The sequence below is a fragment of the Xiphophorus hellerii genome, chromosome 15 (assembly GCF_003331165.1).
Source record: "Xiphophorus hellerii strain 12219 chromosome 15, Xiphophorus_hellerii-4.1, whole genome shotgun sequence".
In the NCBI taxonomy this organism is placed as follows: domain Eukaryota; kingdom Metazoa; phylum Chordata; class Actinopteri; order Cyprinodontiformes; family Poeciliidae; genus Xiphophorus; species Xiphophorus hellerii.
In genome coordinates, this window is record NC_045686.1 from 16,704,437 (window position 1) to 16,730,789 (window position 26,353).

General features: G+C 37.2%; 1 protein-coding gene across 1 annotated transcript; it reads left to right on the forward strand.

The window, feature by feature from the left end:
- Positions 1-6,265: 6,265 nt before the first annotated feature.
- On the forward strand, positions 6,266-25,759 carry fndc4a (fibronectin type III domain containing 4a). Its single transcript, XM_032586105.1, has 6 exons — positions 6,266-7,190; positions 13,678-13,793; positions 15,176-15,380; positions 21,871-21,960; positions 24,340-24,473; positions 24,790-25,759. Exons 1-6 carry the CDS (start codon positions 7,115-7,117, stop codon positions 24,829-24,831), a joined length of 663 nt encoding a protein of 220 aa, XP_032441996.1. The 5' UTR covers positions 6,266-7,114; the 3' UTR covers positions 24,832-25,759.
- The last annotated feature ends 594 nt before the right edge of the window (positions 25,760-26,353 follow it).

The following is a 26,353-nucleotide window of genomic DNA, read 5'->3' on the forward strand; positions in this document are numbered from 1 at the left end:
GATGCCTCCTGGACGCCTCCCTGGTGAGGTGTTCCGGGCACGTCCCACCGGGAGGAGGCCCCGGGGAAGACCCAGGACACGCTGGAGGGACTATGTCTCCCGGCTGGCCTGGGGACGCTTTGGGATTCCCTGAGAGGAGCTGGAACAAGTGGCTGGGGAGAGAAAAGTCTGGGCCTCCCTTCTGAAGCTGCTACCCCCGCAACCCGACCCCGGATAAGCGGAAGAAAATGGATGGATGGATGTCTCTGGTATGAGTCTGAGGAAAGTTTGCCCCACTCCTCACTTTCAGTTGTGAGACGTTTACAAAGAAATCTTAATCCAACATTTCAATTGGATTAAGATCAGAGTTTGTCAAAATACAATAGATATTTTACTCATATATTTTTAACATTGCCTTAAAAATCACCCAAGTTGACTGAGTGATCAGACCCTCCAGTTTGAAATAAGCCATGATGTTAACATAACATGATGAGACATTTAAGTTAAGACCACCCCGTCCTTTCTCCTCCCTCTTTGCATTGCAGGTGCCTTGCAGGGAATAATGATGGCTCCCACACCGATTAATGACTGATCCCTGCAGAAGGCAACACATCGTTAGCATTTGTTCAGGATAACCCCGCTCCCTTCTCTGAGAAGAAACAAGCACGTCGCCACAGATGAAAAGAGACGGGCTTTCATCTTCCAATGATGTTTTCAATTGTGTTCACTTTGAATTGTGCTCCTTGTGAACATGTTATCTCTCCTGGGCTTTGATGTCATTAAATTAATGGAGTCCATCAATCACAAGTGTGTGCTCTAGAAAGAGTGAGGGCCCTTGAAATGTAGACAACATTTTGCAAAATGTGTGTATATATTTCATGGATAGAGGGGAAAGAAGAAACCTAATTCATCCATGTGCTCTGATTAAAACTACAGAAGAAAAGCAAAACTAATCCATCCCTTAGTACGTGTCTGTCACTGGATATAAGGAAATCTGTAAAATTCTGCTTTAAAGTAGAGAAGTTGTGATTGTGATTTCCAAATATTTGGAAAGTTGTATTTCCTTTTTCTGTATGTAACCCAGGAACTATCATCTACTACCATCTACTTAAAATATCAAATGTTATGCACACTGGAACAGTTTTTGAACAGATTAGAGAGCAAAGTAGCAGTTTAAATTCAAATAGAAGTTGTTTTGCTTAGTCATAATGATTTCCTTTCATGTCTGGGTAACGGTTCGGGTCAAATCACTGAAACATGGACACAACTGGGTGTTCAAAATTTCCAATGATCAAAAGCCCACATCAAAATTTGCTTTATGAAAGGCTTACATTAAACTATACAGAATTATGCCAACAGCAAGTCTGTAAGAACTTTTCTAAAAAATAAATAAAAAAGGATAAAAACCAAGTGTGCAGAAAGTAGATTTTACTTATTAGCTGACAGCTTTACTTAAGAAAGCTTTGATTAAGATGAAGTTCCCTCAAATTCTGTTGTATTAGCCTTTAGTGGAAATCTTTAGTAATCCAGGTGCCAGACAGGTGTTTCATCTTTATTTACCTTATCAAAAAGTTAAACTTTAGGTGATAATAACCCCCAAATGTGTCCTAAATATGTCTGGTAATTGACTGCCACACCTGTGCTCTATATGAATTAAGGACATTGCTGGCAAGGAAAAATTTAATTATATGCGCATGTGGGGAAAAAGTGCTGGAGGTTACTGCTGGCCTATGCAATAACCACCTAAAAACCACCTGAAAATTCTGATAGATTTTCTATTTGTAATGTTAATGTTGAGCACTGCAGGACAGCTTGTTTCAGAAATTACCACATCTAATTAACCGGGATGAGTGGGAGTCCAAACCTCTCAGTTAAAATGATATAAAGCTTCATTCCACTGCTGCAGACTTGCCCAGCATGCTATGTCTTGTTTCCCAAATGCTATAAATTGCTGTATTTTTGCTCAAAAGAAAGTCTCTGATCTGCATGCAGTGTTCAGTTTTCCGAAACATATTCTTTAGAAGGTTAATATGTCTAATACAAGTACTCAGAGCTGCTTACATGTTCAGAGCAATGCAGAATGCAATGAAAAATTGAGAAGTTGTATGTTTCCATATGCATTTATAGTGAAAAAAACAAATTTTTAAATAATTGTTTATATTATGCATATTAGCTTACTAACCACTGTATCCTAAAGTATGAAGTAGACATTGTAGGTCAACGTTATAGCCAGCCTTCATCTCTTCATATTTTGTTTCCAAGGAGTTGAGGCTGCTTGAACTGCTAAACAATGCTACAGGTCTTCTGAAGGTCTTACAGTTTTTTCCAACAATTTCTTTGAGAAAAATCTGCCTCCTGTGAAGCAGTACACTGAGAAATGAAAGCTGGCTCATGATTCTTGCACAGGTCTGCACAACTGCAGCCAATGTCTTTCAGAAATGTAATTAAAATGAATACTTTAAGATGTGAATTATAACTACATAAGGGTAACAGAGGACTTCTGTGAATAATTTTTGTCATTTATTAAATCCTTGACATTTTGTTCACTCTAGTTATGAAGATCTTCTCTTGGTATACTCAACACAAAGCAATTAACATTTAAAGTCATCCTCGTGCCAGGTGAAAGTATTTTTTGAGAGTCCCTCATTTGTTCTTCACAAATCTCGTCTAAAACTTTTCACTTTAAAAGCTGATACAGGCTTAAAGCCAAAAATAGAATATTTCTGGTACTACAAAGGTCTTGAGTAAGTCTTTTGCTCCATTTCTCATAAAAATCAGCTTGATTCAAATAACGTCTGTGTAACATTACAACATTTATTTGGATCTTTCTCTTCTGCAGAATCTGACATGCAAGACTATTAGAATTTATTACAGATTAACTTGAAGCTTTTCAGAGCTCAGATAAACTTTCTAAGTTTTGAAGTCTGTACTGACAAAGCATTTGTTGTGTGAGTTTAATGTTTACAATCATGCAATAGTTGTATGCTTCTATTCCAACACTGTCCTGCTGTACATCAAACTTACATCAGACTGGCACCCAAACAGAGTAAAAAAATCCTCTTTAATATACTCTGTTTCAACTGATAACTGTAAGAAGATTGGACCTAGAATTTAAGAACATTAATTGATGGGGGCAAAAGCTTTACTTTGTGAAATAATAGTTACCGTACATTAGTACATGTATTGGTACTTAAATGTTTGTGCAGCATTTGTCAAAGATATAAAAAATCTCACAAACTGCTGCACAGCATAGTTTGAAACACATAACACAGAAGTTTACATAAAATGTTAAAACATAGTTAAAATGAAACAAGGATTCTTCAAAATTAAAACAAATATAACTGAAAAGATAAGTGTGAGGTGCACAAAAAGCAAGAAAAACAAACTTCAGAGTAAGAAATTAATGACTAAATGTAGAGACCCATTTAAAAAGATTCATTTTGAGCTAATTTTTAAAAGAGACCACCGTGTCCACAGTTCTTAGGCTCAAGGGAAGAAATTTCTAGAGTCTGGGATCGCTGCGCCAAATGCTCTGTTTCTTTTTGGTCTTTAGCAGCAGGCTTTTCTCACTGGACCTCATGGACCAACTCGAGGTAGAATGATTTAGTAAAAGCACTTGAGTTTAGGAGCAAGCTTGCCCAGAGAAAAGATGAGAATTTCAGATTTCTTTTTATTTACTTGTTGAAAGTTTCCAGCCTTCCAGTTTTAAAGGGAACTTACAATGCAAAATTCACTTTTTGCATGTTTTTGTACTTTCATTTGGGTTTCTATTACGTCTATAAAAAAAATAAAATAAAAAAAGCTACGTGTTTCAAAAACCTTCCAGTCACCCACCCTTCACTTAGCAACCCATCTGAACCAGGATTTGTTCAGATGGTTTGCACTGTAAGACGGCTGCTCGAAAACAAACGTGTTTTGCTGTTGACTTACCATCCTCAATGGTTGTGCAGGATGCTGTACTTCTTCTAAGTCTGACAGGATCAAAGATACCTCTGTCCAATTGTAAATCTGTTTGCAGCCATTTTCACCTGTATAAAGTGCGGGTGTAAACGTTGAGTTGGTGGGGGCGTGGCCAGCAGCAACTTATTTGCATTTAAAGTGACAGGAGGCTCTAAATCAACTTATTCTGACAGTTGATTTACTGTAGTTATCCCTGCTCAAAACAGGGAGAACTAAGCAGGTGAAATATCATGATTTAGTAATTTTTTTGTTCAAAAGTTGTAATCAATATGTTCTCTATAGCCCATAGACCTAACTTAACTTAAATTTAGTAATCTATGACTTCCTGCTACACTGGGGGTAAAAACATTACATTTTGTTTAGTTTTCAAATTTGGAAAGATGACAGAACATGGTCTCAAGTGAGGGAAGTGGTATTGATTATTCTATGCATTTAAATTCCTGAAAGCATATTGGTTGCATATTTTACAATTTGTAAGTTGTAATGTTCTGCTGTAGGTTGAGAAATGGACGAGGATGGGCAGACTGGGATGATTTACTGATTTATGATTTACCACTGATCCTTATGGGATGTAATCACTTTATTCATTATTTCTGAAACCAAAAAACAATCTTGATCTGCTGTCAGTAGTGCTTATAATGCTTCTCTTTGATGGTTTGTTAGCCCAAGCAGCGTGATAAGGACTTTCACTATCCCTCAGTTTTACTTCACAAGTGAAATGAGCTGCAGGACTTTTGGTGGTGGCATGGAATTTAAATACAACACATATTTTTTTATTTATTTCTCATCTGTTTATAACCAATTGAAAATAATCCACTGGTAGCAGGCATAATCAAACTTTTTTTTTCTGAGAAGCAGCGAACAGAAAAATGTCCAAACTTTGCAGGAACATGACCATAGCTGTGTGACTGACATAACAGACAAAAAGGAGAACATCAGCTGACCTGTCTTCCAATTAACTCAAAAAGACAGCTTGCTACAATTGGATAGATTCCAAAATAAATAGTTTTGATGCAGCTGCCATTTGTCCAACCAGCATAATCAATCCCACAGCTGCACTGCCAGAAATAAGGCGAATGAGATACAATTATTATACTTCACTGTGTCTGTCTGGTTTGTTTGATTTGATTCATTTTATTTTGAACTAAACTCAATTTAACTACAATAAATTAAACCAGTTGATTTAATATTCCATGTCAAAGAATAACAAAATGTCAACGTCTCTGTATCAGAGGAGGAAACTGAGTGAAAGTCAGTATTTCATGCAGTTTCGTCAGGCAGATGTGATTCGGTGCTTGTCCTCATTAAATAAACATGAATCTTTCGAAGTCGATACATCTTTAAATATAACTTTATATTTAACCTTATTGGATAGTTGCTGATGCTGGGAATAAGTAATTCAGACTGACAGGGAAAAACTGAGATAAAATAATTTTGAATATAACGTATATTTATTTTATTATTATTTATTTTTAACTATCCGCTAAATGAAAAAAAAATGCAAACAACATCTGAGACATCACATAAGATTGAATCTTTGTACAAAATAACTGACTGGCAGCTACATGAAAAGTATATATTTTGGGGGGGATTGTTAAACCAAGAGTAAAAGAATAATCTGGTTCAAAGTTTTTCAGTCAAGTTTGACAAAGAAGCAAGAGAAATGGAACCCTGTGCACAAACGGAAAAAGGAAACAAATCAGAACAAAATGAGAAATAACTTAATGACAGATTATACTTTTTATTCCTCTGATATTTAGCTACAGAAGAAAATCACTCAACTTTCAAAGCTGTTGCCAAGCTCTATTTCAGAGATGAACACCATAGAGTGTTAGATAGAGGTTGACAGCGGTCATGGCAAATCAAGCTCACATCTTTTTTCTTTCTTTCTTTTTTTTTTTCCAAATCTGCCTGTGTCAGACACATGAAGAGCAGATACGTATCCACCAGTCATCTAAAACCTCAAATTGTTAAGGGTAGCAATAATTTCTCAACCAATAAGCAGCTGAGTGATCACGCTGATAGACACGTGATCTGATTTTACTAAGTTTATAATGAGATTTCATTTGTGGCATAAAACGTAAAAGCTTTCACACAAAACCACTGAGGGATTTGATAGCCTTTTTTTTTTAAACGAGCAATTTGCTTTCAAACGATGCTCCCACGAGGCAATGCACTCAGCTTATCAGCATGATTCATCTTTCTGATTACATGGCGTGTCTTAGGGCCCTGCGCACCGAAGGGTGAGAGGCGCATCGACCTGCTGCTGCTTGTGCACAAAGCGAATAATACATATATATATATTTTTTATCCCTTGGGTTTAGTAAATGTAGAAGTGCATTGCTTATATTTAAATTGGATACAGTTTAATTCAATGAGAATTTGCTCAATGTTAGTTGTCTAGCAACATGTCCATGTACGTAGTGCTGTAAGTGTCACCTCCCCACATTGGGCAATAGTAAAAAAGCAGCTGGACATGTGCAACGTGGCCGCAGTGTCAGTGGCAAGCGAATCGATGCAAACAATCTCCGCTTGTAACACGTGGATGATAAATCGGCGCGTCCTGCGTGTGCGCTGGAGTTAGGTACCTGTGACGTTACTGGCTTGTTAGGGTTCAACAGAAAGTACCGCAGAAGGACCAGTGCCGTGAATGAACGCGCTCAGATGCGAGAGACAGAGACGGTGAGAGAAAAGGAGGGTGGACAGTCTGCAAACTTATAGGCGCTGTCCGTGGTTCTGGATCCCAGTCTGCCAGCCAGGTCCATTTTTCCTCTTGTCCATCTATTTTTTTGCCACGACTTTCTCGCACCTGTGCGCACCGATGGTCGATGACCTCAAGGATGATGGAGCTCCGCAGCCGGATTTAGACGAACGAACCCTCCCACGTTGTTCAGCTGTTTGAGATCATGGAAGAAGGAGCCGCTGGATTGTTAAAGGCTGAGTGAGAAAAAAAAAACATGTTTCTGAAGGCATCGTGCGTTACGTTGTTTCACAGGTTATCTACCGACTGACCAGCTCCAGCCAGATTCAGCCGGGGACCGTTCATCCCCTGAGGATTTTCAACACCTTTATGTGTCTAAAAACAAAATGAACAGTTGAGGTTTTGCTGCACTTTAAAGATAGGTGATTCATCCCCTTTTGTTATCTAAGAAGAGCAACCACCTCTTACCGAGGCATGGGTCGTCTGATTGTTTTGGTCAACTCCATGCTCCTGTTGCTTTTTGGCAGCGACATCTTCTTGGTAGGAGCTAGTAAGTATTACAAACCCTCTGCGTTTGTGTGCACCTTATTACATAAAAATACAACCCAGTCATAATTGTAAGTTATGACTTAAATATATTAAGGAGGAGGTTTTATACTCCTTATTGGCACCTGAATATCAGAAACATTCTTTTATGCAAAATCTGTCTTTGTATTGGTTACTTTAAACTATAAAAGGACAAAACTAAAGTGAATTTAAGCTTTATTTTATGTCTTTTTTATATCTTTGAACAAAATCGCTTGTGACACAATTAGTACGGTTTCTCCTTTATCCTAAATGATCTCCTTTAACATTTCACGCTGTTCATGCTGACAGAGAGACGGGCATTTGACCTCTTTGCACAATCTCACAGTCCAAGGGCTTCCCATATGCTCTCATCTTTTCAGCTCAGTGCCACAAGTTTTCTACACAATTTCCATCTAGACAATGAGGTGGCCATGAAAGGATATTTGTTTTGTGCCTTCCAAGTAATTTCCGTGTTCTAGGCATGTTTTAGATAGTTATTTTACTGAAAACCCCAAGCACAACCCTCATCTTTCCAGTTGAAAAAGTCAACCAGATAATTATCTAAATTGTCCTGGTATTTCGACTGTTTCAAACAGATTCAAAACGTCACAAATTCTCCACCAAGTTCAACAGTAGGAGTGATGTGGTTTTCCACATACTCATCTGTTGTTGTGTAACGAATCTAAAATGTTTCTTTTAGGTTTGAACTTAGTATATTTTATATATGAAGCATAATGCTGACCTTTAAGTTGTTCAGTATATAATATAAATGTTACGATAAAAATAACACAAATGCCTGTCCTTCTGTTGCATCAAATAAAACATCAAAGGAGGTGCATCATAACTATTGAGTCATTTTTTTCTTTAGACAATATTAAAGGCAACATATTTGACTAAAAATACCCAAATGAACAGATAAAGGTAATTTTGAGAAGCCTGTTTACACAAACAATTGCAGGAGAGGAAAAAAAATCCTAAACCTTATCTATTTGGTTGCTCATTTGGAAAGTTTAGAATGACAAACTGTACATTTTCACCTTTTCTCAGCTATCTTTAAATCTGAATTGTATTTTTAAGCCATTTCCTGTAACTACGCTTGCTTGCCTACAACAGCATATTTGCCTTTGTATATCTCTGTCTACCTTTATGTCATCCTTCTTTGCCTCTCGGTGGAACCGTGTGCAACCTGTGAAAGAATCAGCCTTGGCACGTCACTGTTTCTGTGCGGGGGTGTTTGCTGGCAATCTCAAAAAAACATTTTTCTAATATTCTGCTCTGACACATGATATTAGAAGCATCTCTGATCAGTTTCCTACGCTGCTGTCAAGAGCAGGGAAAGCAGCTCTTTAAATCACAAACATGACATTCAGAAGTGTATTCACTTGGCATAGCGTTCAAAGGTAACCTTTGAAAGCAAATCAACTGAATTTTAACATACATGTCCTGAAATGTACGCATTCATAGTGACATGCCATGCAGGATGAGATCTGGATTTGAAATATTTAGTTAAAAGCAACAGAGAAAGAAAAAAAATGACACGGAGGTTTTAGTGTTGGATTTATGTGGGGGTGTGCGTGGGGGCGTGTGTGTGTGTGTGTATGGTTGTTTGTCCTGTCTGTCTCTGTGTTGCCCTGCGACAGACTGGCGACCTGTCCTGGGTGTACCCCGCCTCTCGCCCAGAACGTTAGCTGGAGATAGGCACCAGCTCCCCTCCCGACCCCACTAGGGACAAGGGTGCTAGAAAATGGATGGATGGATGAAAGGCAGCGTTTGTTGATGTTGCCATAATTTTATTTCCTGTCACATGAGAACATGAGATACATTTTAAACACATGTTGTGGTTGATGGTTACAATAAGGTTATAGACCCTGGTTGTAAGAAACCTGCTTATGAATCTGCAATGTTACTGCGTGCTCCACGGTGCAGTTTTGGGGTGAGTGAGGTGTTGACTTTCATCTGAGGGAGCCACAGACTTGAATTGGGAGAAAATGCACACATTAGACAGGCACATAAATCCAGCTGGTTGTACTGCTGTTTGATAGCGTCTGGATCAGTGAAGAGAAAGTTTGGCTCTGCAAACACAAATGACAGTAAGCGCACCTATTCCTGTCAGGATTATAAACACATAGCAAAAAATCTTAGCAATTAGTAATGCCATATGGAGAAAATATAACCCGCTATTGCTTAATGTTGCTTTGGTTTCTTCTCTCTGGATTAGAGTAAGCCATTTATACACCGATCCCATTAGTTCACCTTGTTTCTCATATAAAGTCTGGAAGTGCAATGGATTTAGAGAAGTAGCGTTCAAAGGTAACACTTGGGGAGGCAGCGCTGCAGATGAGATTAAACCAGTGTGATATTACCTGAGCCTCACTGCCAGGTGATTTGCAACAGTGGGGCTTGCGAGCAGCTGCAAGGCAACCTCCGGCAGTGGAGAGCGGAACATTTTGACTTTCCACCACAGCATATGAGAAAATACAGATGGAGGACTGGGACACACCAGCTACCTTATAATATTGGAAAAGGATTGGTTTTTAAACAGTCCTTTAAACTATCTCAGAAGCAATTGGAATCAGATTTTTTTATGCAGTGACATAAGATCCTTCTGTTAAAAAAATATATACAGTATATATATATACATACTTTGCCTTTTAAATTGAGTTTAAGCAACATGATTTATGTAACTGTGAGAGTTTCATTGTGTTGTTACTGAACTCATTCAAATGGTCCCTTTATGGGCACTGAATAACGAGCAAAGTATTAATTCATGTCAGACTTGATTTTCAGTTTGAAGCAGAAGCAGATTCAGCCTTTAACACATTGCAACAGCAGTGGAGGAAAAAATCCCAGATGTGCAGAGCAAGACCAGTTCTGTTGTTAAAGGAAAATGTGATGCACTAAAATAGAAGCCTCAAATGTTCAAAAACATGTTTCTAGCAATAGATTTATTCCAGACGCTTACAGTTAAAAGTTTTAAAGTTAAAAACTTTTCTTTGCCTATTAAAGTCACTGTGTTGGTTTTCAGGGGTGCCAATGATTGGCACCACTGGTTACGATGAATTTAGAATGCTTACATTTTGTTTTGAAGACTTAATGGCCCTAAAATTCCCCTCCATGCATATGCATATTCTGGCTTGATTGCCACACATCTAGTTGTTTTTAATAATTGATTATCTAGAGCTTGGAGTAATTTAAAGCCTTTCTTGTAGGGTACCAGTGCTTGTGATTGAAGCAACTATTTGTAATGTTTTCAACAATTATTAAAAGTTTTTAAATTAAAAGTTTAGAATCTTCATACATTTCAGAGTGAGAAAATGCTACTTGATATTTTTATCCCATTGTCTCAGTCGTACATCATCGAAAATCTGCCAAAGCTGTCCCTTTGCTATAAATGAAAGCGTCTATTATCTGACCATAAAAACATATCCTGTCAGCCTCGATCTGAACGTATATGCAGTCGATAAACTAACAGTCCACTGTGCTTTGCAAGCAAACGTAGAGGTCAGAAATATAAGATGACACAGCTTATATTTTACTCCAACAAATTCCTCCTGGGCTCCCTTCCACGGGGCTCTGCGGCCGTCCAAAGATCCGGCAGCACTTTCACAATTTCTCCATGTGCACTCTAGTTAATGCACTGGGCTTTCGCTATATGCTGTGATTCATCCTGGCAGCGTTCCCACATCCCTGGTGGGTCGTACCATTTATTTCGCACCGACACAGACCGTGTCCTCTGTGACATATTGCTCTTTAATTTCAGATCTTACATAACACGGTGTGCGTTGTGGGGCTTAGTCGGTGCCAGAAAAACATCAGCATCCCGCTAACATAGGTGTCTGCCGTGACAAGTTTCTCTGCTGCAAGACTAAACAGGATAGGGTGACGTGGGGAAAAAACTGTTGACAAGCAGACCAAAAATTCATAAAATTTATAAACCTCTTTACGAACAATTTACGTTTTGAAAAATACTACTGTGAATACTAAAAATACTTTACATCCAAGCCAACAAACCTTAATTTTGTAGAAGAATTCTTGAGTATTTGCTCTGGAATAAACTAATATGAGAACAGTGAGGTTATAGGATGATGTTAGCAATAACTATTCACCTTTCTTTTACTGAGCAATTACTTCTTTCATCACCACTGAGTGACCAGCAGGCAATGAATCACGGATAGCAGCTGCGATTTCACGTATGTCTAGCTGACTGCAACTCTCATTATCTAAAGGACAGCGAGCTAAAAGATAAATGAACGTGTCCTCCTCTAAATAAATGTTACACCTGTTCCTGCTGAGGGCTCGCTTTCAGACAAGTACCGATGGCAATTAGGGCATGATGGTGTTTGTTCACAAAAGAAAAAAACTGTAGCATTACCGAAGAAAGGAAGGAGTGTGGTTCTTAGTGTTTAGCTGGAAAGATACATGATAAATATAAACACCTATGAGGAAGAAAGTTGACGTACTGCTCCATATTCAGAACTCGTTATTGTTCCTGTAGTACTCCTCGCAGTCTGTCTTAATGAGCAGAACTATAGCATGTAAATATGCCACCATATTTGCAGGTTTGCCTCATTAGAAGCAAAAGAAAATATCATAAAAATAAACTGCAGCCTCAAAGACGCAAATGACGACAGTTTTCCTTCTTTTACATGAGCAAAAGTGTTTGCAGTCAATTGAATACTTTGTACATTAAAAATATGTGGTGCATAGCATAACATACTGATGATTTTCCTATTTTATTTCTTTATTAACCGTTTATTGCTGTTGCTGAAATAGTTTCACTAAATGAACTGTTTTCTGTCTGGATTTAGTTGCCAAACAAATGTGTTAGATAGATTCCACTACAATTCAGTGAAATATAAAAAAAACAATTAATTATTTCTGCATTTGTGGCAAATACCCTTGAGTAGATTATAATACAAATATTAAGCTTTAATCATGACTCGAACACCAGTGTGCCTCATAGATGGCACTAAGTTTTGGGGTAGGAATGCTGCTTGCAGATAATTCAAAAATACAACTTATTTCCAAACTTTTATTTTATGTTACCCATATGTTTAATACAGCTGTGGGTAACATGTTGTATTTAATAAAAGTGAGGTCTTTGTCCCTGGATTCCTGACACTAACAGCTTGGTATTACACTGTGAGGGAAATATATTAGATTTGTGCCCTGACCTGACCTGAGCAGATTCAAATTAGCATCGATTGCATCTTTTGGCCTGATTAACATGATTATTTCCAAGCTAAAGTAGACAAAAGAACAACAACCAAAAGGGGAAATAGAATGACATTAAATAGTTTTATTGCTAAGTTATTTTTTTATCTGTTATTCACAAAATTGACTGGACAAAATATTCTCTGTTCACAAAAAGTGACAATATTTTAAACGTGTCTACCATTCGATTCAAAGTGTTAGTCATTAATATTTGGCTTCTTGTCATTTCTTCCCATTTGTAGGATTTCTACAGGCTTACGCCTCTAAATAGAATTCCACGGCTTAATTTGACAGCTCACTAACTTGATAAGACACAGTAAACACAAAAGCCCTGACCAAAACCTCTGCTGGTTACAGCCAACCCCATCTTTCCTATCCATCTGACCTGTGCGATCGCTCAGAGACAACATTGCTGCACAGACTCCTCTGTTAAAACTGTCGCCCCTTTTACCTTTGCCTCGTTTCTTCCCAGGCTTTTGTTCCCCTCTTTGCAGCATGCATGTTTGCTGCCAACCAAACTGTGACAGATGACGACAAAGTGATAAAGGGAAAAGGAAAATCATCCTGTCTAAGGCATATGGACTTGAAGTAAACCATTAGTTGTGAGCCAGGTTAAAACTGAAGGCTAAACAGATATTTGCTTAATTTGTCAATGGCTTCTGTAGTTCTTTCACACATTTTAGCACACTCAGATTGGAATGCCCTAAGTGCCTGAAACACACTTTCATAAATAGTTGTACCTCCTCAATTCAGTATAGCTTATTAGATTTGATGGCTATGGTAATGTCTATTGAAGTCAGAAATCATGTTAAGTGTGTATCCCAGAGAAAGAAGGAGATCTTAAATTTAAAACATGCAGCTGAGATCTTAAAATCCCAGCTGCAACAAAGTTAGAGACTTTGTGAGACTTCTAGTCCAAATAAAAGACTCTTTTCCCATCGCAGCATTACAAACCAAAATTTGTCAGATCTATTGTAATATTGCCAAAAATAATCTTTTTGTGTCCATATTTTGTCCAGCTGACCTTGTGCGATCTTACCAAATTTCCCATACCCTGAATATTTGACTCTTATCGTCTGTGAAATGCAGATATAAAATATGAACCTTTTCTAACTTTTATCGTGTTTTGACAAATCAACTATTTCCTGATTTCATTACTCTCTTCTTCGTAGATTATTTTAAGTGATAGATCTACGTCTTTGTATTGTTTGACTGTTTACAATTAAGATTATTTCTTACTGTCTGCTTTCCTGCAGACCGGCCCCCGGCCCCGGTCAACGTGTCTGTCATGCACTTACGAGCCGACTCAGCAACCGTGTCCTGGGAGGTTCCGGAGGGGGACATAATAATAGGATTCTCCATATCTCAACAGGTAATGGTTCAAATTTAATTATTAACCAGATTCTCCTCAAAAATATGTTGATAACCCTTAAACCTTTTCACTTTTTTGTCATGTCACAAGTACATACTTCATTGTATTTTATTGGGATTTTATGTGATAGACCAAAACAGATTTGTACATCACTGTGAAAAAGCATAAAAATGGTTTTCAAATTACTTTTTATGAAAAAATATCTGAAAGGAGCATTATTGTATTCAACCCCCTCTGCTCTGATACCCCCAAATCAACTTTCGTGCAACCAACTATCCTGAGAAGCCACCAACCGCGTGCAATTTCACTTCAGTCTAAATTAGAGCTTATTAGTAAAGGTCAGTTAAATACATATAATATATGTGATATTGGTAAATGTCAAATTAAGAAATTGATTATATATTGACATTTAGCTACAGTCAGATGAATATTTAGTCCAGACGCTTATAGACTGCATGACAAAGCCAATTTGGAATCAATGTAATGCTTCATTGAAAATCTTTAATCTAAGAATACCTCTGTACGATATGCTGAAGCCTAAAGTCGAAATGAAACTAAAGAAAAGTCAGGTGAGTTATTTCATATGCCTTTATGCCATGAATGCACATACATCTGTAAACCTGACAAGCTTCATTTTCTAAAAGATAAAAGCATTTTGAAATCTTAAAATAAGAAAACTGATTATTCGTGCCACTGACTGATGCAATGCAACATGACTTCCTGCAACCGTGAACATGCATTGTGCGACTCAAAACATAATGCAGTAATTTGAGTTAACTTTCTACTGAGGTGACCGAAAAGCCTCTCTCTCCCCGGGGTTTTTTTTATCATTTTTTGGCAGCAGGGTCTGAACACCTCTCATAATTGCCTTAAGCATACATAGGAGTTTAAGCATTGCATTATTCATTATTTTTTATACGTGGATACTTTCTTAACAACACATCCTGCCCAAAGACAAGAACAGAAGCCTGACTAGCAGAAAAAGTTGATTATTTTCAAAAGCTTTTTCTCATGATATTTATGCAATCTTAATTAATCCTAATTTTGACTCTCACAGTGAAATAGTTTGCATGTTTTTCTCCAAACTATTTTTAGTTGGGCAGCTTTATTGCACATTGGTGTGCACTCTAAGAACGGTCTGTGATTGTTTCCATGCCTTTGCAACATGACACTTTATTGATTCTAACATTATCCCATCAAATTTAATGAAGCGAAGCGATGACACTTCCAAGAGAAGACAATGGCTCTCTGGGAGACTCGTTCTGCAGGGCTGTGTGGTCACCCTGATCACCTAATTTCCCTCATTATCGATCATCGCTGGAATTGCTCAATAGCTTAATGTATTTGGTTGCCCTCTACCTTTTTTTTTTTTTAACTTTCAGAGGCAGGATGGACACATGCAGCGATTCATTCGTGAGGTCAACACCACCAGTCGTTCTTGTGTTCTTTGGGACCTGGAGGAGGAGACTGACTACATCATCCAGGTCCAGTCCATTGGGCTTTACGGGGAAAGCCAAGCCAGCAAGAAAGTTCATTTTTGCACGCTCAAGAAAACTGACCGGTACTCTTCTAACAGCTCTAACCAAGGTATGCTGCTTAAGCATCCTGTAGTATTGTAGACAGTAAACTCATTACTTTGATTTCTTTATTTTTATGCCTCTTTTTTATATGTTTGTATTTAGAAAGTGTTCACTAGGCTTAGAGTGTAACCAAAGTCAAATTCCTTCTTCGTGTGGGCAAACGTGATGAATAAAACTGATTCTGATTCTGCTGTAAATATTTAACTAACTAACTGAATAGTTAAATTATTCTTACATATATGCTAACACTGGTTAATGTAGTACCTCTGAACAAATTGAACAGGAAGTTCTTAAATGTTTGAAGAACCTGCACAGTCTGTAGCTATGCTAGCTTAACAAGAAGAGTGTAAGAAGTTGGAGAAAAGTTTGATTGATTTTGTTCTGAAACAAACTAAGAGACGTCTCACAATGGACATGTTATTAATCCTTAAAAGTCTGTCCCTCAATAAAGAACCAAAGCATTCATGACAATGTTATGACAACCAGGTATTTATGTATTCAGAAAGGATAGTTAATGATTCATTCAAATGATTTTCTAGAGCACCAAACTCGTGGACTCGGTTTTTAGTGCACCAGTCTATGTCACATCAATGCATTCCAGGCTTTTATAGAAGCAGCTGAAATAAGTTTCCTCTGTAAGGGAGCTGGGCTTGGCATTAGAGACTGAGGGTGAGTGAGGACTGAGAACACAGGTGCAGCATGACACTCCAATTCCTCTGAATCATAAGGATTCAGCGGAGGTTCAGGTGTCTGATCTCCTTATGAAGACTTTCTGGGTGCTTCCCACAAGAATAAGCTTTCCTGTTCCTGCTAAAGAAAAGCATCCTCATAAAGTGCCGACTCAGCTTTCACAAAGTGCATTTCTGCTTGATGAAGGCAAGGATTTTCTTGAGATGCAAAAGGGAGCTGTTGCTTTGCCATCTTACAGTGAGATTCTTAAAAAAATGTTTGTGTTTGCATTAAAAACAGAAAGAACTCCACAATTAAATGACCTAAACCAGATTAAACACTGAGCTGATATTCCAGAAACTGAGAACTGAGCTGCTGCCTAACACCTTCCGTCTAATTCACCATGAATCCCAACTCACAGACAGACGTGGCCCACTGCTGACACTTCTCCCACTGTTGTGCTGAAGTCTCTTTTTTTTCTCTCCACTCTATCCTTTTAAAGCAAGCTGACATTGAAAATGAGACAAAGTGAAGGCAAGTGTTGTCGAGTGTAACAACATGAAGGCTTCTTGTCAGAACCTCGCAGTGGGATCTAGGGTGGTGATGAAGGGAGAATGCTTTTTTCTCAGACACCAGTACATTATTGACAGACTCTTCGGGCATGGCAAGCTCCTCTGAATTTATGCAGCATTACGTAACGTGTGGTGATTCTCTACAGACTCCAAAACATTTAAAATTCAGTAGATGGGCTCTGCTCAGGAACTGGTGGAAAGAAGAAGACCATGACCAATGTATATTATGCAGCTTTTTTTTTTTTCAGGTCGGAGTAAAAAGAAAAAAAAAACAGATTCTCTAAACCCCTCTGCATTAGCTAAAGCATGACTATATGATGAGCCAAATGTATTCAGTCTCGAAATGATGAAGCCTCACTTGACACTTGTTTGTGAGCAGGTCTGACACACTCAGCTGATTTTTCCTAATGATATCACACACAGGTTGGAGGTTGTGAAAACTGGAAACGCTGATACGAGCGAATCATAAATGTTCCTCTTTAGCTGACTCAGAATCGGTTTAATTTGTTAAGCAAGCAAGACTGTCCACGGAGGAAAAAAAAAAAGTAACAAATAGCAGCTAATCGGAAGAGCCTGTGCACCATAAATCAAGATAACAAGGGCAGTGATGTACCGAGTTGCTTTACTTAACAAATCCATCGAATTACCTGTGTTGCTTTTTTGTTTATGTTTATTTGAGTTCAAATAATTTTAGACAATTACACTACTATAAACATATCTCATTAAACTGATGCGCACACACAGGTTTATTGCCAGTGTCGACTATTGGAGAGATTTACAGTGAAGCATTAATCAAGGTTTGTAGCCTCTCCAGGTCTTCCAACTGGGTCAGAAAAACAGCCCATTCAGTAAAATGAGATTCATTTTTTTAGGAGCTTGTTTTGGCGTCTTAAAGCAATCACTGCCTGCGTTTCATAAATCTAACGCCAGCAGTGCTGACTCCTCACACCCCATTTTTAAAGTCCAGCGACATCGTTTTTAATTATGCAGCTTTTCTGAACCTCATAACTCAATGTTTATCATCATGCTTTTTAATTACATTTAATGCTCTTTTTGTTTGGTGTTTACTACAGAATAAACGCTCATAATACATACATAATTATATTACAATTTTATGTTTTAAATACTTGAGTAGTTTCTAAAGATACAGGGTTGGGGTTGTGAATCCTATATAAGATACTGTTTTCTGTCTTTTGTGTGAAAAAAATAAGCAAGAGTAAATACAGTATATCTCTAAATCAATCTTTGTTCTGAAAATTGACTTATTTTCACCTAGCATTTATAGAATGCTGCCCATAACTAAAAGCCAGAAGATTGGGAATGTTAATTACACTGCCTAAAAATATTCTGTTCAATTAAACAGCAGAAAGAGTTCCAAAGATAAAAATTTAAATAAATGTAATAAATAAAAAATGTAAAGTTGGATGAGGCCTCTCAGTAATGACTGGTTGGGACGTTCCGCAGTGCATTTGCACAAGTCCATTTCTTAACACACTGCTATGTCCAGGAGGTTATGTAATAATGGGTGTGAGACATACACATTCAATATAAAGACGCAAGAGGGCATGTTATCACTAAAAGTAAACAACAACATTTTAACACATGCTGTCTGGTTCTTCTATACTAGTACCAAATAAAGTAAGGAGATTTATGAGTTTTATATGCTTTGAAGATTAATAGTTTCAAGTTATTTATTTGTTGAGAGTCTTTTAGTCGTTTGCTTTTGTTTATTTTAAAAGCATTTTTGATCAAGCTAACTCTGACCTGAAAGAGCAATTTCAGAGCTCCTTTGTTATGGTTAAGTGCTTCCTACTAAAGCCATATCGATTTCTGCTACACAGTATGGTTGACGGTTATGAATCTGAACCTCATCAATCAATGAGGTTCTTTAAAATAACATGAATGGATACTAAGCATAGTCAGACCTGAACAGAATCTGTGTAAAAAAAAGAAATCTTATATATAGTATGTTTATTCTGTTCATACTAGCTCTCAAATTTCTGTACCTTCTTTTAAATAAAATGTCAGCTGTGAGACAGTTTGGATGTCTTTCTATAAATGAGCAAATTAGCATTGTTAGCATGAACTGAGGATCAATAGCAGGTGTAAAAATGTTTTATTGGTGTAATAAAAATCGCCCAAAGAAGAGAGCCTTATTAACTCCTGCCAATCTACTTTACAGCTTAAATTAAAAGATAATTTTTTTGACATGGTTCTTTGAGCATAAACTAACCAAGGACGTGGTCCCCATAGGCATAATTACTGTACAGTACTTCAAAGAGATGCTCAGCCCCCTCCTGTGAGGCAGCAGTTTCACTTAGACTCTATCATCAAAAGCACTGACATAGAGACTTGCTTCACTGAGTCAGATATATGTGGAGTTTCCCAACCATGTACAGTATTTTATATACAGATAAACCTGTGGATAAGTGTAAAGCAGGGACAGGTTAAAAATAACATCCAAAACTCTCAGCATCACATGAGGCACTGTAGAGCATCAAGTTAAAATAGAAACAGTGTTGCACAAACACAAACCTATGAAGACATGGCTGTCCACCTGAACCAACAGGTGAAATAAGGAGTATGAAAGATGCAGCCAAGAGCCCTACGGTATCTCTGGAGGAAGTGCAGAGGTCAACAGCTCAGGTGGTGGTATCTGTCGGCAGAAAAACTATTAGTTTTCACAAATTTGGCTTTACTAGAGGAATTGCACAAAAAGGCTTTGTTGAAATCAAATCTGGTTTTCAGTTTGCCACAGGCCATGCAGGCGACACACCAAATGTGGAAGAAGGTTCAGATGAAATGAGTCCAAATTTGAGCTTCTTGGTCTATTTGCAAAATGCCACAAAGCGAAAAACTGACAATGGACATACATCAATATAAACATGGTGGTGTGGTTGCTGAAGGAAAACCTGTTAGAGGTTGCAAAAGGCTTAACACTGGAGCAGAGACTCATATCCAGTAAGACAACAATCCTACTGGATATCCCAGAGATACAAAAATGCTTTGAATCACTGTGCAGACCTTAAATCAACCTTGAAAACTTGAAAATCTATTTCAACCTATGCTCTCCCCCAGCTTGCAAAAAACAAAAGGACGAAAGCTTTTGTCTCTAGATGTTCAAAGCTGGCAGAGACATTTCCCCAAACATATGCAACAATAATTGCAGGATAAGATGCTCTACAACGTATCGAGTTGAGGAAACTTTTTGCATTTTTTATTTTGACAATTACGCAGCACTTTGTGTTGATATAACACTGAAATCCATGTAAAATACATTGACATTTTTGGTTTTTAAACATGTAAGAAACTCCAAGGGGTATGAATATTTTGGCAAGCTGCTATGCACCAGCACAACTGCTCTATGTACAGGACATGTCATAAAAGAAATAATCAGTAGAAGCATAGTTATGACTCCTGTATTAAATCCGTAGTGGGTTGTTAAACATCTCCTCGTCACAGTTCTGAACTACAATCGGCATCGCGGGATTAGGGGTGAGCAGAAGGAATTTCAAGTAATCATCTCAGCACAGACTGTTCTGTGTATCAAAGGCTCAGAAGTCCTCTTGTTCTGCGTTAGCAAAGAATCACACAACAATATGAGAGTGGTGCAAACAGCACTGCAATGTTATTTAGGTCATCCAGAAATGGGGTTTCTGTGTCTGCTGTATAAAACCTACAACCTCTCAAATCCACGTCTATCTTTATGATATATGATACAAATCTAAAACAATATCACTGCTCAGATGAGGGTAAAAGAGAAAAGGTGTGCAAAATTACAGCATTTTTTAGTGAGTCATGTACCTCTTTAGAGTTTGTGGTCTCCCGGTAATCAGTGGAGAGTCCCTTATGAAAACAGCACAAGATAAGTGATAGAAAAACATGAGCAACTGTCAGGATGTCGGGGGATGTGATGGAATAACTGATCCAGCGGAGCTTCAAAGGCTCCAGAAACTAAAAGGCCGTGCTGCTAATGTCTCAGTGTGGGTTTTGGTAAAAATGCACGTACTTCTTCCCATGCTGGAAAGATGGAAATTAATTAGACAGAACCAATTGCTGAATGGTAATTGCTGAGTGGGTTCAGGTAGCTTGAGGACATGTGGGAGTAATAAACTGGATAACAGCTCTCTGAGAAAGCCATCAAGCAATGACCTCAGTCCTGACCAGGCATTTTAAAGTAATGTTCCTTCTGATTTCTATGCAGAGCTTAATGCACAACATCTACATGGAGAGTTTAAAAAAACTTAAATTATTCCATAAAAGAAATACAAAAGATACTATTAATATTACATGTATTAAAAAAAAAAATTGGGTAAAAAATGTATCTTTTTTTGACAAATGAACAAATTAAGAGACAAGGAGGAAAACCAAGTCTTTTATACTCACAATTCTTAGTTTACTATTAACAAATCTTCACTTAGCTTTTTTAATCCCCTTCCCAAATGTTTAAACTTGTTGAACAGCTTGTTGGATAATTGACTATAAGCTTCTTATTTGCAAAGACTTTCGATTTAATTTCCTTTACCAGGACAAAGCTGTCAAATGGCTGGCTTCATTGAAAACACTGCTACCTCATTGGTTTCTGCTGTCAGGGTAATTTAGTTAGTCTGCTCTTAGAGATTATAAGGGAGAAGAGATATTCCAACATACACATTCATCTTGTTTATCTTAATCTAGATTATAAATGACAATATGTTTGCAAGCTATCATAATACTGTATGCTCTTTATTTTTTGGTGAACTCTGGCTCCCTTCCTCTGTCTACTTACAAAGTCATCCCATAATATATCTAAAGAAATTTGGAAGCACAACTGAGCACTACTAAAATGTGAAAAGAGCTGACCGTCACTTTTTGGGCAGTTCCCTGACAAGTTGATTCACTAAAGGAGCCAATTAGGAAGAGTGGTGCGCTGGAACATGTCCATCCAGCCAAGTTAGGAGACAGGACAAGGTCTAGTTGATACAGTTAGAGTAGGATTAATTTTGTAGACTGGTTTGTTGTTCATCTCATTCACTGAAAGCTACTGCTAATAACAGTCATGAGCTACAGAAAAGATAAAAGTTTTTCACAATCAATGCAGGCACAGTGTGCATAAATCAAAAATTATGTCAAGATATTTCATTTCACTCAACTGGATTCTTAAACACTCAAGGATCAAATTGTCAGAATCGGTATTCATGGACTCAAAACTTTATATTTACTGCAATGGGCTCATAAATATGTCATATTTGCCTTCTGCACTGTGCTTTATCCTAGATGACCCAACAGTGCAGGGCCTGGACAAGTCTCGGCATCTTCAAACGGGGGAGATGATCATCATTGTTGTCGTCTTAGTCATGTGGGCAGGTACGTTTGTGAATGTGAAAAGTGTAAGTTTTTGATTTGGAAAAAAAATAAATAAATAAAAAGTAGGAAAAAAAACATTTAAAGTAGTTTCTTGTATTTGTATTTTACTGGTTGAGAGTAAGAGAAAAAAAAGACGCATATTGAGTTATTTAGAAAAAGTTAATTTGAAATATGTCATCTGTCAAGGATCCTGTTAGTAAAATTATTATTATTTAATGAAATTAAAGGCACCAGTTTATTTCTATTAAAGACAATTTCTACTTCAGAATTATTACATGTTACAAAGAACATAAGATAGTCGTTGTTGTTGTTGCTTATTTTTATTGCCGAGTGCTTTTACACGGTCCGGTTAAACTGTAAATAAAGTAAGAAAAAACAAAACATCAATACTTAGTATTGCAGAATTCAATCAACACAAACTTAAACATAGATTTATTAGCTAGGCTTGACTAACCAGTTATAAGGCAGTTTATTCTTAGAACACTTTGTCATATAATAAACATCGGCATTCAACTATCAGTGCAGCAAACACAGCTAGCATTGGGCTAATTAGCGCTAGCAAATTCAGCAAGCTCACGCTTAGAACAGATAACAAAAAACTCATCTCCCCACAGCTTACAGCATTAATAACTCACCACGTTGGGCAACACTCATGAAGGCCAGTAGAATGTGATTTTATTGTAGCTTCAGCTTGTTAGCTTCAGCTAACGGCAAGCCGTAAGTTTTTTCTCTTGTTTCACCTCCCCTCCGCTACCAATGCAAAACAACTACAGAGCCCCCTAGCGGAATGGGAGGAGTGAATCCAACATTACAATTATGGTAACAATTTTCTAACAAACTTACCCAAAATGTATTGATAGTATATGGGATGTTCATTATCAAAAATAATGAAGGTTTCTGTCTTATGGCTACATCATCATTCTGACATAGTAATTATCAATAAAGAAGCCACTGGAAAAAGATCAGTGGAATCCCTGGAGAGTCTATCTAAAAATAAAATAACAAAAACAGACAGGTAGGAAAATAAAAGATTTTTTACTTGACGCCGTTTCACAACAGTGACGCTTCTTTCTCTTTCGGAGTCTTCATTAATCTCAGGGTTTCTACGATTGTTTAGAAGTGCGCTGATTAATGATTGTGCTGAGGCACAATAACACATGACATATCTGACAGACTGCTCGAGTGAAATGTTAGAAAACCCTAATGAGAGAAAACGAGCCAACACAGAGGCTTTAAAGAGTGAGAAAACAGTGCTATTTTCACATTTGAAGATGATCCTCACAATTGCCACTGTGCTGAATTAGATTTGATTTGATAAAATTGTGTACTTTTAACTCAGTTTGTCCGAATTGTAAAAAATAAATAAAAAATTAAAAATAAGCTAATTACAAAGCATGAGAATTGCTCTCATCTTTGATATGCCGCCTGAGTTTAAATAAATAACTATTTTTATCATTTGATACAAGTAAGTTGTGCACAGCACTTACATTTAATGACCTTGCTTCAATATTCATGTTACGTCTGCAAAATGCACTTGTAAAATCAATATTTTTTTCTGCAGAACTTTGCATTGTTATGTATGAACAGTATTGTATAACAAGAACAAGAAATAGATATAGATATGATCAAGTAATTTACCCATTATAAAGTCATTTAAACAATATTCTTAATTAATTATTTCTTACTTAACTATACTTCTTTCTTTTTTCAAATTTCAAGACCAAAATCTTCTTTTAATTTCAAACTAACTTTCATTCATAGCTTTTGGCTCAAGTTCACCCCCATAAACATTTAACCTTAACACAGTACTCAACTGACTATCTCTGCCTCAGCAGAGTTAAAAAAAAAAAATACACATTCAGGGCTCACACATTAATCTTATGTAATGTAACCATGACGTACATCAATGCGATGAGCATTATCAACAACATCAACGTCTCTTTGCTAATTAGTCAGCAGCTGCACCACTGTACGAGGCATTGATATTAATGTCAAGCCAATGAAAGAGTGTCATGAAGATATCATTAACAGATCTCCGTATTCATTTTTGAAAATGTGACAGCAGTGCCCTTACAGAAATTCCCTGCCTTAGTGTTTTCAGGAAGTTAACTCTGAATTTACAATGCTATTCAGACAGGAAGCACAGCTGCACCGAAAAGGCTGCAGAACACAAAAAAGGCAAGCTGTATCATCTTTCCATCTTTAAAAAATGAAAGCGCAACTATCAAACTCCCCGGGGAGCCAAGTTCCATTATCCACACGGCATTTTAGTGCGCAGGGATGCAGGAAGTGTGAATGACAGTGGCTTCCTTGTGACTGAGTTCCTGTTTGTTGTGTGAGTGCACTTTTCACGTGTGGCTTCCTCTGTCCTCCTGGAAGCTGTTATAGCCCTGTTCTGCCGGCAGTATGACATCATAAAGGACAACGATTCCAGCAACAATAAGGAAAAGGTCAAGCCGTTGTCGGAGAGGAGCACGCCGGAGCACCACAGTGGAGGACTACTAAGAAGCAAGGTGATCATGAAGAAATATTATAGTTTAGAGATTTTGGCAAAATGAATTTAAAACTATGACTTTAAAACATTACCTCCAGTATCTCTGTTGGACTTGGAATATAATAACCTCGTTGTATGTAAAAGTAACTTTGTGGATTTTTCCACTTACCACTGTAGTGTCCTCCATGATTCATGTATGAGGGAAGACATCTAGAGTGTAGGAAGCCCTACAAATCAGTAATGTACATTTAGCCATGTTTGCAAAGGAGGATAGCAAATCCTACTTACTCTCCCATATTTACACTACCTATGTTTTTTTTTCTTGTCTTTTGCAGTTTCATCCCTCTGTGCCATCTATAAACATCATTGAAGTCTGATGAGAAGATGGCCAAACTTGGACTATTGCGTGTTCAACTGTTAATGCTTTTTTTGTTTCTCTCTAAGTTGGAAAAACCATTCAGAGAAAAGCAGAGATAATATGAGCTACTTAAAAAACATTGATTGATGAAAGAGTGTTAACAGAAGACTGATATGCATTAGTGCTTTTTGGGGGGCAAGGGAAGAAAACATACATTTGTGTTCTGACACATTTACTCCTTGCAATTGCTGAAAAACTATTCCCCTGCAAATTAGTAGGACTTAATTTAATGTTAATCCACGGTGCAGAAAACACTGATGTCTTTGCTGGGTGCTTGCATTAAAGCTGCAATATGAAACAGTAATTTATCATCTCTGGGAGGCATATCTTTGTGACGCTAAACACGCCGCGTATTTTTGATATTGGCATGTGCAATTACACGCTGTTTACCTCTTATAGACAAGTGCGAGTAGTGTTCATGTGCTGCCTGAACATTATAATGCTATGTGATTACTGTGCGTAGGATCTGAATAGGATCGAAGGACGTTTGTGTTAAAAACTTCTCTCTGAAAATAACATCAATACAACATTTCCTTTTTTTTGGTTCAAACTAAACTGCCAATTTTTGGATAACACTGTGTGTTTTCATATTTCACATATAAGAAACACATTTTAGTTTGCTGAAATAAAGTTGCATGCAGGGTGTGTAGAAAACCATTCGAACTTAGAAACTCAAAATGGAGAAATAAATACATTTACATGTGCCAAGAAGCTTTATTGTATATTTAGTTAGTATGCTTTTAGAGAAGGTTGCTACATCTTAACGTGCAGTGCATATTTATTGTAATTTCCTGAACACATTTTTTCCTGACATGTATAATAAAGCTTGTTTGGAAATGTATCATTAATAAAATAAAGCTGATATAATAAAGGTAATTGAACTGGAAGCTACAAAGTACTTCAATTGTTTGCAAAAATACTTGTACATAAAACATCTTCACGGTTGTTAATTGCTAGCGAGGGTTTAAGACAATTGCATTTCAGTAAGAAAGTCCCTTTGAAGACTCATGAATATGCACTTTAAGGTAGTTCAGTCCTTAGAATGAAAATAAATGTGAATTACAAGTAAAATTGTGAGTAAAGGTTCTTATATTGAGGGACAAAATGCCAGACTGCTTTAAATCAGACTTCCTACACTTCTTAACATACATCATTTTCATCCTATTCTGCACCAATATTCATTGTTTTAATGGATAATTTTGAGACAAAACAGAGTTTTATGTTTTTGTCAAAGAAGATTTGACGGTAGTGGTTGTTATTCACAATAGTCTGACAAGAAATGGAGATGCTACACCATTCACAGCACTGCAGATTTTAGCAAATGTTTAATAATACTTTAACTTGAGCGTCGCCACTTAGGGACGGTACACTACTGGCCGGAATTTTAAACAAAAGACTAATACAGTCAAAATGTAGAAGCAACTTCAATGTCTTTCTTTCAAGACTATTTGAATTCTAGAGAGTTTGGTATATTTAAAGGC